This window comes from Notolepis coatsorum, assembly GCF_963971535.1.
Source record: "Notolepis coatsorum genome assembly, chromosome: 15".
Lineage (NCBI taxonomy): Eukaryota > Metazoa > Chordata > Actinopteri > Aulopiformes > Paralepididae > Notolepis > Notolepis coatsorum.
Window position 1 is genome coordinate 82,998,632 of NC_140179.1, and position 14,084 is coordinate 83,012,715.

General features: G+C 43.7%; 1 protein-coding gene across 1 annotated transcript in view; it reads left to right on the forward strand.

Annotated features, from left to right (window-relative positions):
* The window catches only part of LOC311241389 (CCR4-NOT transcription complex subunit 2-like), a 64,558-nt gene extending 50,920 nt beyond the window's left edge, over positions 1-13,638 (forward strand). Inside the window, exons 13-15 of the mRNA XM_084330195.1 lie at positions 6,188-6,288; positions 10,718-10,862; positions 12,079-13,638. Of these exons, the coding sequence (XP_084186321.1) occupies positions 6,188-6,288; positions 10,718-10,862; positions 12,079-12,165 (333 nt within the window). The 3' untranslated portion in view covers positions 12,166-13,638. The remainder of the gene's footprint in view (positions 1-6,187; positions 6,289-10,717; positions 10,863-12,078) is intronic.
* The last annotated feature ends 446 nt before the right edge of the window (positions 13,639-14,084 follow it).

The following is a 14,084-nucleotide window of genomic DNA, read 5'->3' on the forward strand; positions in this document are numbered from 1 at the left end:
TGATGAAGACTTTGAAAATGGAACACAAACCGATCACAATGTGGACAGACTCTATGATTACGCTGCACTGGATTTGCAGCTCCGCTCACAAGTGGAAACAGTTTGTCTCAAACAGAGTGACAGAGATCCAGTCCTTGACCAACCCAGAGTCATGGTCACACATAAAAGGGAAGGTAAATCCAGCTGACCTCCCTACCAGAGGACAGACTGTGGAAAACCTGATACAGAACAAGCTATGGTGGTACGGACCTGAAGTTCTGACAACACCTGACCAGTCACCTGATCAGTCAGAGGAGACTGATGAGGGCCAGGTTCCAGAAGAAGTTCACACAGAACTCAAGTGCCATCACCAGGTCACAGTACAGCTTACTGCAAATGACGCAGATCTCTCTGAACCAGTATTGGAGCTGGCAAGATATAGCAAACTGAGAAGGGTCTTAAGAGTGACTGCCTGGATCAAGAGATTCATAACCAATGCTCAAAGGAAGACAAAGACACAAGGAGAGCTGACTGCTGACGAGCTCTTTGAGGCAGAAAGGTACTGGATCAAGACAATACAACAACAAAGTTTCAGTCAGGAGATCAAATTACTGAAGACAGGAAAGAATCTGACGAATGACTGTAAAATAAAGGAACTCCAACCATTCCTGGATGAATATGAACTGCTCAGCGTGGGAGGAAGACTGCAACAGTCCAACTTCACCTTCCGAGAGCAGCACCCGTGGATTCTGCCCGGAAAACAAAGATACTCAGAAATGCTGATACAGTCCCGTCATGAAAATATAATGCATTCAGGAGTGAGGGACACCTTAGTACAACTAAGAGAAAGATACTGGATCCTGCGTGCTAGACAGCTAGTCACGCGTGTTTTAGCAAGATGCACTGTCTGCAAGAGATTCAAGGCAAAGGCTGGATGTCAGATCACTGCACCTTTACCAAGAGACAGAATAACTGAATCCCCACCCTTCGAAGTCACAGGTGTGGATTTTGCAGGACCGCTTTATGTGAAGGCAAATGGATCGGTGACGAAGTCATACATTGCACTGTTCACCTGTGCGGTGACCAGGGCGGTACACCTGGAACTGGTCTCAGATCAGTCGACAGAGAAATTCCTGTTAGCTCTGAAAAGATTCATTGCCAGAAGAGGAATATGTAAAGTTATCTACTCGGACAACGCAAGAACATTCAAGAGAGCTGAGCTGGACTTGAAGGAGCTGTGGAAGGCCATCAAAGACCCACAGCTGTTGGAGTTCTTCTCAGAAAAGGGCATCACCTGGAAGTTCATAGCCGAGCGAGCTGCATGGTGGGGCGGATTCTGGGAGAGGCTTGTCAGATCCGTAAAAACATGCCTAAGGAAGGTGCTTGGAAGAGCTTCACTCAACTTTGAAGAGATGTGCACAGTCCTAACGGAGGTTGAGGCTATCCTGAACTCTAGGCCTCTGACCTTTGTGCACAATGAAGTGGATGAACCACAGCCGTTGACCCCAGCCCACTTCCTGGTGGGTAAAAGACTCACGTCTCTGCCGCCCAAGACATTCCCAGTTGACGCACAACGCTCAAATCCTAAGTGTAAAGAGCTCAACCGAAGATGGAAGTACAGGCAGAGACTCGCAACCAGCTTCTGGAATAGCTGGCGTAAGGATTACTTGCTGGATCTGAAATCAGCACATCGCTGTGACACGCCGTCACCCACCCCTCTGAAAGAGGGTGACATTGTACTCATCGGAGAAGATAACACTCCCAGACAAACCTGGAAGCTGGGAAGAATCAAGGAACTGTTCCCAGGCCGAGATGGACTTGTGAGGTCGTGCACAGTTCGCACTACCTCAGGAACTTTGTTGAGGAGACCTATTCAGTTGTTATATTGTTTAGAGGTCTAGGATGAACTAGCAGTTCATCGGGGGGGAGAATGTTGTAACTTAATAGGCCAGGTTAATGATTATGAGTTATATTACATATATGTTAATATCGATTATTGTTTACCTTTGAAAGAAGAAGTGGAAGTGGAAGAGTGTTTGTTTATTCTAGTCAGAGATACTATTATTTACATTAGTCACCACAAGAAATACAAGTCCCAGGATGCATTGCACCTGCTACCAGCTGCGTCCTTTTAGGTGATTGACAGAGAGCGTTTTATGAATGAACCTGATGAGAACTCAACTGTAATGTAACGTGCGCTGAAGATTCTATATAAAGTACAACCTATTGGAATCCGACGTATTGGACAATCATCAAATTTATTTATAGGGCCCGACAACACACGTTAATGTCCCCATGGGCCGTACAGGTCTTCTTTAAACAAGTCAAGAAGACAACATAACAATAAGTCAAGAACAGAACAAGAACACCATAGGGTCCAAACATTTTTTAGATGAATGCAAATAAATGAAAGAATGCAAGCACTCCCAGACATACCCCACGCGAAGGTAAGGAAAAACTCACTAAAACCTAACAATAGGGAAAAAAAGCTCCACAGGCAATGTGGAGGAGAGAAACCTTAGAAGGGCCGTTCAAGGGGGGATCTCCCTTCTTAGATGTCGGTGATAGTAGTGTTGCAGACGGACAGTTGGTAAGCATGCACTCATGTGTGTGGTGAAACACAGATGAGTGCATGCAATAGCAACTGTACATTTTGAAAAATTAAAGATAGAGCTAATAGCGATAGCAACTGAACATTTTGAAAGATTAAAGATAGAGTTGATAGCGGATCTATTTGAGGCACAGGGGCGGCGCAAGAGGGTCACGTCTATTCTTTTGGACAGTAGTTATTCTACAACTACAGACCGGTGGCACTCACCTCTGTGGTCATGAAATGTTTTGAGAGGCTGGTCAAGGACCACATTTGTGCCTCCCTCCCCAGTGATATGGACCCTATGCAATTTGCATACAGGACAAACGGGTCCACTGACGACGCGGTCTCCCAGGTACTGCACAGCACCCTCTCCAACCTTGACCGTCAGAAGGGGGGCTATGTGAGACTGTTCATTGACTACAGCTCAGCGTTCAACACCATAGTCCCCACCAGACTGGTGGACAAGCTGATCGAGCTAGGTCTGAGCTCCGCCCTGAGCGCCTGGTTACTGGACATTCTGAGTGAAAGACCCCAGGCGGTCAGGGTGGGGGGTCAGACCTCCAACACCATCACCCTGAGCATCGGGTCCCCCCAGGGCTGTGTTCTAAGCCCCCTGCTGTACTCACTCTACACACACGACTGTGTGGCCAAGTTCAGCTCCAACTCCATAGTGAAGTTCGCAGACGACACGGTGGTGGTGGGGCTGATCTCGGACAACGACGAGAAGGCCTACCGGGAGGAGGTTGAGGTACTGGAACGCTGGTGCCAGGACAACAGCCTGCTCCTGAACATTGGTAAAACCAAGGAGCTGATCGTGGATTATAGGAGAGGACAGCAGGAGACACACACACCACTGATGATTAACGGGGCTACCGTGGACAGGGTGAGCAGCTTTAAGTACCTGGGGGTCCACATCTCAGAGGATCTGACATGGTCAACACACATAGACACAGTAGTAAAGAAGGCGAAACAGCGCCTCTACCACCTGAGACAGTTAAGGAAGTTCAGAGTATCGGGGAAGATACTCCAGTCCTTCTACTCAGGAGCTGTAGAGAGCATCTTGACCGGAAACATCACTGCCTGGTATGGAAACAGCACGGCACAAGACAAGAAGGCCCTACAGAGAGTGGTGCGCTCAGCCGAGCGTACCACGGGTATTGCACTACCTCCCCTGCAGGTTCTATACAACAAGAGGTGCAAATCCAGAGCCTGCAGGATAATGAAAGACCCTCACCACCCCAATAACAGCCTGTTCCAGCTGCTGAGGTCAGGCAGACGCCTGCGAACCCCAGCTACTAGGACAGAGCGGCTTAGGCTCAGCTTCTTCCCCCAGGCCATCAGAGCCCTGAACAATGAACATTGAGTGCCACAGAACACTGAACTATCCACACACAAGCACACATGAACACATGTAGCCGGTGTGATCTTACTTGCGTTGTGTTTAGTCGATTCGACCCCTGTTAAGGGATCGCCCTGAGTGGGAGTTGAACCCCGGACGCCCACGACATGCACGCTGTGCACGCTCACACACTAGCAGCCACTTAACACTTTAACATGAGCGGGCACACACTCATGCCGCACACTTATGGCCAAAAGGAAAGGCCACTTTAAATTAGAATAACAGGAACAGTGTATTGCACTACCAAAGCTACCTAGCATGTCCTATATGCTCTGTAAATAACTATGTACAGATACCGAGATGTCACACCATGTTACCTGTTACCTGTTTATTGCACAATGTTGTTTTTTTATTGGATTCTATTATATGTTGTACCACTGTATTGCACATCGTTGCGGGAAAGACCACCCGCATTTCATTGTATACTTGTATGCCGTGACAATTAAAACTCTTGACTTGACATTAGTCTTGGTCACACACTTTGTGGATACATACTAAGCTTGTGTAACACATCCTGGCCTATAGAGACCTAATCACACAAATACATGTTTTGTTGTGTTCTTACCTCCTTGTACTTCACAGAACGTTACATGTGACCTCACCACAGCACTTGTAATAGTTTAGTTTAGCAGTTTAGTACAATACCTTCTAGATTATTTATATAGATGTTCAATTTGTTTTATGACCATACGCTGTGTAGTCATCTGTGATTAGTAGGGATGGGTACCTTTCACATTTGAACCGGTACCGGTACCTGTGAATCGATACCGGTACCCAACGGTACCTTTTTTCGGTACTTTAGTCTCAAGAAATTTAATTTACCTACCTGAGTTGTGAAAAAAAATAATCCAAACTTCAAATAACTACAATTTCTACAGTTTTCGGCTTGCCATTGCTCCGACTGCTTTGTTGTTGAATCAAGTCAAATCCTAGGTAAGCATATATTGTGCGTGTGAACGGCATATGAAAACAATACCATATTAGATAATATTATTGAAATACAGTAGAATAAAGGCATTTATTTGCACCAGGCAAATTCGGTTTGCATCTTGGTATAACGTTAGCTAACTAGATCGAGCAGTGCTCTGTAATGCCTGGGGTGAAAGGCTTGGTGATAGTAGCCTATATAAACTAAACAATGAAGACACGTTTATGCTCTTTTGGTCATAGACCTGTTCATATGACCTGAACTCCTGAGTAAACAAAATAGGTTAGCCAATTTACGAGTAGCCTAGTGTAGTCTCGTTTATTATGTAACGCTGACTCGTCCAAACCCTGTTGGCGTGCAGCACAGTCACGAAAGGGGCTAGCGTTACATAATACAAGACTAATAATAATACCACAAGTGTGGATTCACTCGTCCAAACCCTGTTGGCGTGCAGCACAGTCACGAAAGGGGCTAGCGTTACATAATACAAGACTAATAATAATACCACGAGTGTGGATTCACTTGTCCAAACCCTGTTGGCGTGCAGCACAGTCACGATATGGGCTAATGTAACGCCAGTCAGCAAGCCTCTCGAAAGTATTTAATCAAAAGCCTAGAGATGCAGGGACCGCTGAGGAATATTATGCTAGGTCGATAGTCCAGCAAAGTGACGTCCTATTCATCAATCTCACAATATTCGCTAACGTTAGACAGATGGAATACAGCCTTCCATCGAAAAACATAAATGAAAACTTACCACAGTCATGGTATCCATAAACTTCAATCGGTTCGGATCCTTTGAATGAAATGAGAATGTAAACAAACACTGGTCTCGCGTTAGAAAGTAGCACTGCGTCGCGTGAAATCACTGAGCCCAGAGAGGAGTGGTTCGGCAAATAATAGTTCAGAGTATATCTGCCTAGAAAACGTAAATGTCGAATTCAATTATTTTTTATTTCTCCACGTGGTAAATGTATTTCGTGACTGTTGGGGACTGTAGGGAACTTCAGGGTAAAGGTCTGCCCCACTTCCAGTGATGAAGCTAAGCTACACTAACGGAGCGGCTGTTCCCTAAGCCTACTGCACGCACAGAGAAGAAAAGGTATGCATCTTCTTGTCTAACTCCAGGGAAGATGGCAAATAAGCTAATTTCCCAAAATGTTGGGTTTTCCTTTAACTTGATAACTTTTTAAGGTATAACATGTTAACCTCTCTCTCTCTCTCTCTCTCTCTCTCTCTCTCTCTCTCTCTCTCTCTCTCCTGTCTGTCTCTCTGTCTCTCTCTCTAGTTAGCAGCTATAAAGCTATCTAGGTATGGGGAGGATCTACTCTTCTATCTCTACTACATGAATGGAGGAGACCTGCTACAACTACTAGCTGCAGCAGAACTGTACGGAATATACACACACACACACATATACAGCATGCACACTAGAGGCTGACATGTGAGTGGATTTTGACTCCCGCTCCTTCCCACTCCCACAGAAATAATCCCATCCCATCCCAAGTGAGAGTTTAGAAAAACTCCCACTCCCACAGAGGACTGATCCCAATCCCGAGCCAAACCTTTATAGAATCCCACTCCCATCCCACTCCTGTTTACCAATCCTGCTCCGTTTTTCTTCCTCAGTATAAAATATGCGATACATGGGTCACATCATGTCTGTAGGGCTGTACATTAACTTTCTTTGCACATAGCACTGGTGCTATAGAGGTTGATAGTTTTGTAGCACAGGCCAAAATCTTGTAGCACAAGTATAAAACGTGTTATATTTGTAACAGTCACAAATGTGCCTATTGTATTTGTGTTATTTAGTTGCAGTGCCATGTTTGGCTGTAATTTTCATGCTGACAAGTTGACGTCACACAGCCAGACACGTTACGTGTAAGGAATTATGGGATTTGGTGTTGTCTGCAAGGGCCTTGAAATGAAGCCCGTGCCCAGCCCGAGCCTGTGAACTTCAGGCCCTGCCCGAAAATAAGCCTGACTGTAAATAATATTTTAAGCCCTAGCCCGCGTGAAAACCAGAATTTTTTTGTATTATTATTATTAACACTTTGGCTGCCATGGGTTAAATTCATTATCAACCGTAGGTTGCCAGCTCTATTTGTCTATAGAGAAAGTCCCCTTCTTTGCAGGGCTATAACTTTTTAAATTCTATTGCTACATTGCCATTATTAGGGCCCATTCAAAGTCCTATATGTATTGTTCATTGTGTAGCAACGTTAAACTTTTTCATTCACATATTCATAGTAAAGTATGGTCTAATGTATAAGTATGTTTTCATCTCTTTCTGCAGCTTTCTCCAGAACGTGATCTATAGCCCCAAATGCATTATATTGATGATGAAATACAGTTTGATGGCAATCGGGGCGATATAAAAAATTTCAATTGGACGTACTTCTAGAATGATCTACGTATGATCTGATGGTGACCGGATGGGCGGGGGATCGTTTATAATTCCGTGGGCAGCGTTATATCATTCATCTAGTGTGGGTCATATGTTCATCATAACAGTTTATATGGAATACGTTAGAAAATAACGCTGGATCTTACCGGATCTTCCTTGCGCCGTTGGACGATCAGCGTGGTGTAGACCGTTTTCGATTATGGGATGTTTATCCTGATGAACCATTTCCAGCTTGTATAATACTATATACGTCCAAATCATGTTGTTTATCGAGTTATTGGCAATGGATCGCTATTATATTGTGACGAGCCAGAGTCCCGGGACATGTACCGAGTGCCCGGAAGTAATATGGCCGACCAGCACAACCTCCACAGCACTTCCTGTTTGGCGATTGCACCGATCGGCCACCAGATGGCGCTCCTGAACCGCCAGAGAGCTCAGTGGGTCCTCCTGGTGGATCTCAGGCCAGCGGAGGGGAAATATGAATCCGATCACAGATTTTTGAAATATTGATATTAAAGACGCTGTAAAGCGTCCTTCGGCAACTTGAGCATGGCCGGGAATGACGCTGTAAAAGTTCCCACTCCCTTCTGCTCCCGTTGACTTTTACTCCTGGTCCTGCCCAATCACGTGATTCAAAGTGAAATTGACTCCCATCCCGAAAAGATGTTATCCTCAGTCTAATGCACACACACACACACACACATATACACACACACATACGTGTATCATATACAGTGTGCACACACATACCTATATACACACACACATACTGTACATATATATACAGCGTGCACATACATACACACACACACACATATATATACAGCGTGCACAGACAGACACTAGAGTCTGAAGAATATCTGTGTAGCAGTATTATAACTAGACACGTCTCTGACAGTAGAGTTTTCTTTAAAACTTTTTTTATTTAAACAACAAATGTATGTTTATTTTGCAGCAATTCTTTGTCGTTGTCGCCATCTTTAGTGTTACAGCCCCTCACACTCAGACTGCAGCTGGTTTGAAAGTGAAAGTACCAAAAAGTGGCTGTGGCTCCAGGGGAGTTGAACAGTTCTGGCTCTGCTATGTAGTTTATTTTCTATCTTTTGGCGCTTTTTTGGTGGACAACATGCACCGTGACTCACGACTGGAGACTAGCTCTGCTAGCACACATAGCCTACTGTGTACAGACGGTTTCAAACTGTATTTTAAATTAGAAAGCAAACAAAATAAATGAAAAAGAGAAAAAGAAATCTCAATTTGGTCAGTATTGTCATTTAGACAAGCAAAGCCATTACTTTAAGTTGCAGGCAAGAAAGACAAGTCTGTCCACTGTCTCTGGTTTTAAAGCTGCCCTGTTGCAGGTCACAATACAAATAAAAAAAATATATTATTTTTTTTATTATCTATTATTTTTATTATCGATTATTAACTCATTGGACGCCAGAGGTCGCTGTGGGCGTATGGTCGTGTGTGCCAGCGTTTTGTTCAATGGGGATAAATGCTGGTGTTTGCAGTGCTAAAACTATATAAAATATTATAGCTATGGATCTAATAACATAGTCGATTGTCATTGAGTTTCTTCTGGTCAAGATGCAAAAAACTGATCATTTTTTCATCCATACATTTCCGTTTTATACCGTGGTGAATATGAGTATAGTTTTAGAGTGATTCTGTGTAATCCCAGGAAACGCTGCCAAACAGCGTTTTACTGCATTTCATTATAAATCGTGCCATTCCTCGCCTGGATCAGTAATCAATCTGAAATCAACGCTAGATTATCGGTATTATGTTTCATCATGGATGCATGAAGGGGGGGGGGCCGCCCCTCCATGCTTTGGTCGCAACCAACGGAACATGCCACACACACACCACAGACGCATGCTCCGATCGCGGGGAAAGAATGATCGGATCAACGCAAGATTGATAACATTTAGTCCTTACCTTGTCTATGATGTACTGAAAAAAGAATAATCCAATTATCTGATCGCCATTCCAAATACTGATCGCGATCGTGTTTCCAACGTAATCCAGCATTGAACATGAACGGGGGGGGGGGGGGGGGGGGGGGCTCGTCGATGCCATCCCTATAACCGCTTGTCTTGCCGGAGTATTTAGACCCTGCCTGCACGCCGCAGCTCGGCCCAGACAACAAGCCACATCGTTTCAAAGGGAGTGCAATAGCGGCCGCAAGGCGCTAGGCGGCGGTAATGGACGTTTGCGATCTCAGACCCATTCCCAATGATAACATCAGGCTGGATGGATGAATTATGAAGGGAAATATCGAATAAAAGAAATAATGACCAAAACCCGAGAAATCTCGGGACTGGCGCCCAGCGCATGGCGAGTTACCCGGACTCTTCTCGGGTTTGGCCCCGAATGAGTTAAAATATATAGCGATAATTATCGTTATATCGCCCAGCCCTACCCACAACCCTATCTGGTCCAACGGTTTGGCCAAGTAACTTTATTTATATTGTTTTTAAACACGGTGGTTACTAGATGCCACATACGAGGTTTATTGAGAATCAAGTGAAAATCACGTGGCCTAAGAGGAGTACCAGAAAAAAAGTGTTTTTGAGAAATCTAAACTCACTGTTTAGAAAAATCGAAATGTACTACTGGCTTAACTTCTAGTGAATGAAATAGTGAAATCAACCTATTCCACATTTTTACCCCTGGGACCCACTTTGAGAATCTCCTCCATAAACCATCCTTGACATTTGCGTCGTTCTCTGGCCAATCTCAAATCTAGAGGTATCGTGATGGAAGAAACGGTTAATCATAAATGAACCATAGGAATGAGCCAAGAACAAACTGGCAAGGATTGTTAACATGGCCTGTGAAGGGACACCACAAAGACAATAGTCTCACTCCGGAATATGAACAAGGTTCAGCAAATCTTGTCTGATCCTTTGCATCCCCTTCATAGTGAGTTTGACAAGCTTCCGTCTGGAAGGCGTTATAGAGTTCCCGTAGCCCCCAAAAACACATTTAAGAAGTTCACATGCCATTGCTCTGATGAATTCTTAGATTTTCATTTGAACCATGGTACTGGTTAGATACCTGAAGCTCTGTCTGTGTTTGTGTTGTTGTTGTTTTTCTTTTTTCTAAGTATTGGACTGTTTCGGGCCAATGTCTTTCGTGCCTGTATGGTGTTTGTCCTGTATTGTCTTGTTGATTGCAACCATGGTGAAATTTCCACAAAAGTGGACAAATAAAACTATCTATCTATCTATCTATCTATCTATCTATCTATCTATCTATCTATCTATCTATCTATCTATCTATCTATCTATCTAACTATCTATCTAACTATCTATCTAACTATATATCTATCTATATATCTATCTATATATCTATATATATAACACCTCCACTGTGTCGTGTGTTTGATCTGGACCTCAGGTTTAATCGGGACTGGAGGTACCATAAAGAAGAGCGGGTCTGGATCACGCGGGCGCCGGGGATGGAACCCACGCTAAAGACCAACGCCTACGAGAGGGGAACGTATTACTTCTTCGACTGCCTGAACTGGAGGAAAGTGGCCAAGGTAAACACACACTGTTTTAACACATTGGACGCCAGACCCGGGATAAGTCGGGTTAACTTGTCAAAGATCTCCCCACGTATTGACCGTATTATTAGCCAGCAGCAGCAGACCTCGCATTGAGCTAGAAATGTCCACTGAGTGAACGAGTGCTTATTTTCTGTATTTATTTATATTTTTTGAGAAATGGTAACTTGGTGATCCTTTTCTGTGAAATGGTCACACTTATCCAAATATGCTATTTTTATGGAGAACAGTGCAGCTGCAACAGATAGCACTTTAGTGATCCTTTTCTGTATTTAAAAAAAAATACATGATTTTCAGTTTTTGAGAAATGGTCACACTTATCCAAATATGATATTTTTATGGAAAAGAGTGCAGCTGCAACAGATAGCACTTTAGTGATAATTTTCTGTAATTTTATTTAAATAAATATGCTATTTGATTTACTACTACAAGCAGTGTAATGTCAACCGTACTAAGCCATTTAGACCTGAAACACCTGTTAATAATGCATTATATAGCCTGCATAGTGCATATACACACATGTGTTTCCCGGTTTCTTAAATAAACATTATTTTGAAAGCAAGCCCTTTTGTCATCATTGTAGCAAAAAAGATAGGACCGGAAAAGTCTTTATCGTATGTAGTGGTGCCCTGGAATATTTTATTGAACACAGGGGTGCCTTGGCAGCAGAAAGGTTGAGAACCCCTGAGTTAAAGGACCATGCCAACATTATGTGAAATGTGCTTACCGTCTTCTCTGGAGTCAGACAAGAAGATAGATACCAGTTTCCTCTCTGTGTGTTCAGTACAAAGCTAGCCTAGCTTAGCACAAATTAATCGAAGCGGATATGGACCACTAGCCGGTCTGTTACTGCTTCCATTCATTGTGATGATTGGTCATAGAATTCACATTTTGTTCTTCCTGTGTCCCAGGACACATCAGTCAATATTAGGAAACATGCACCTAAAGCTAGATGTGAATGTGATGCCCCACTCAGCAGGGTAACTAACCTAACTGGTCCTACCAGAGATTCTAAACTAGTGGAATTAACTTCATCACTTTTTAACATATAACATATTGTTCATCTCTCTCTCTCTCTCTCTCTCTCTCTCTCTCTCTCTCTCTCTCTCTCTCTCTCTCTCTCTCTCTCTCTCTCTCTCTCTCTCTCTCTCTCTCTGTCTGTGTCTCTCTATCTCTCTCTGCCTCTCTCTAGGAGTTTCATTTGGAGTATGATAAATTAGAAGAGCGACCACACGTTCCCTCCACCTTCAACTACAATCCCGCCCAGCAGGCATTCTGATTGGCCATCTCCTCTACTTGCCCGCACACCATTGGCTCTCCTGGCCCGTCAGTCAGCGCCCACTCCCTTCAACCCCAAAGGCCCGCCTCCTTCAACTGCAAATGCAACGTGGTTGGGTCGGCTGAGGCGCCATTCAGGTTCCCTGGTTTTTAAACTCCTCCTACTCTAAATTAATTTGGCCAATGAGGACTCAGGTTGGGAGGGAAGTTCTGCCGCCCAAAACAACGACGCTTTATCTTTTTAACCTCAATTTATTTTTGTGAAACTTTTCTTTGTTTTTTCACCCTCTCATATCCCTCCATGGATGTCGTTCTGACCCTCCAGATGGATGTTTACAGAGAAACATACAAACAACAACAAAACATCATGTCCGTCTTATAAACTGACAACCATTTCATCCTGTATTCAGTCTGGAAATCTCACATTTTTGTCTTTGGCAGATTTTTTGCACTTGTTTTATAAAAAAATAAAAAATTAAAAAAGAATAAATAAAAAAAGATTTTAAGACTGAATACAAGATTAGACCATTTGTAGGGAGGGACACTTCAGTACACAGACACACACACACACTTACAAACTCTGACTGTGAGCGAACAAAGTCTACCACATTTCCAGTGTTGAGAGAGACTGTGGCGTAGAAATCAATCAACAGCACAAAACTAAAAGGCATACACACACACACACACACACACACACACACTTACACAGACACATTCTCACTTCCTCAGACAGACAGAAAGGCCATCAGGAGAGAGAAAATACAATGTACATTGTAGCACTATTTCGTAATAAAAGACACAAAAAGGTATTTTTTTGTTTTGTTTTGTTAACGTGGCGACAGTCCTTCAGCAGAGCCCTCCTTAGGGCCCGCGTCCACCTGCCTCATATTTATGACCGCAAGCGTCTTTTTTTCAATGTATCCCAATGGGGAGGGAGCGTATGCTGCCGCATGCGGCTGCCTATAGGAAATGCGCTGCAGTCGGCTTCTTTTTTCAGCGCCTTTCAGCTTTTTTGTGCGGCCACACACAGCGTTTAAAGTTGAAACTTTCTGAACTTTTCAGAGCGATGCGCTGAGCGTATTTTCAGACAACCAATCACAGCCTATCATATCTACCACTCTGTTTGTAACCTGACACCGGAGCTGCCTGCCTGTCTACCCACAAGAGACGGCACAAATAATAATAATAACTACACGAATACACTAATAAAAAGCTAATAAAAAGCAAAGGGCGAACTGTGGTGTCAGGTAATAACAATATATATATAATTAATATACAATAAAGTATATTAAAATATACTATATGTACAAAACCGTGCCAGTAAAATACGATAAAAGTTATTATTACAAGGGCGGCTAGGTGGTGTAGTGGACAAGTCACTCGCCACCAGTGTGGAGACGCTAGGATTCGCGTGTTCGAATCCAGCTCTCCACATTGTTTTTCAGTTTGGCTGGTCGTCCGCAGTAATACACATTGGCCGTATTACGGGGAGGGAAAACTGAAGGGTGGGGATCGAACGTTGTGAACAAGCGACTCCTACAAGTCGGTTGGTGCGCCTGCGCAGTAGAATCAGGAAGTGTCGGGGGCAGCGTGAGCCTCCCACGCGTTACTCCTCGACACTGAGAGGTCGAGCTGCGCAGGTGAAAAGATGCGACTGCTGTTACCTCAAGTACCGGAGGGGACTTGTGCTATGTATGACTTAGTCCACATTGCAGCCGGCTTGTGGGAGGCAAGAAACAGCGTTCGTGACAGGGGAGGGTTGAATTGGATGATACGAAATTGGGATGGGAGAAAAATATAGAAAAAAATGGGAGAAAAAGTGGATCAAAAAAAAAAAAGTTATTATTACAAGATGGCTGTCATGTAGGTTAGGCTAGAGTTATTTCTCTCTCGTCATCAGGTAGGTTGGTGACTGACAGC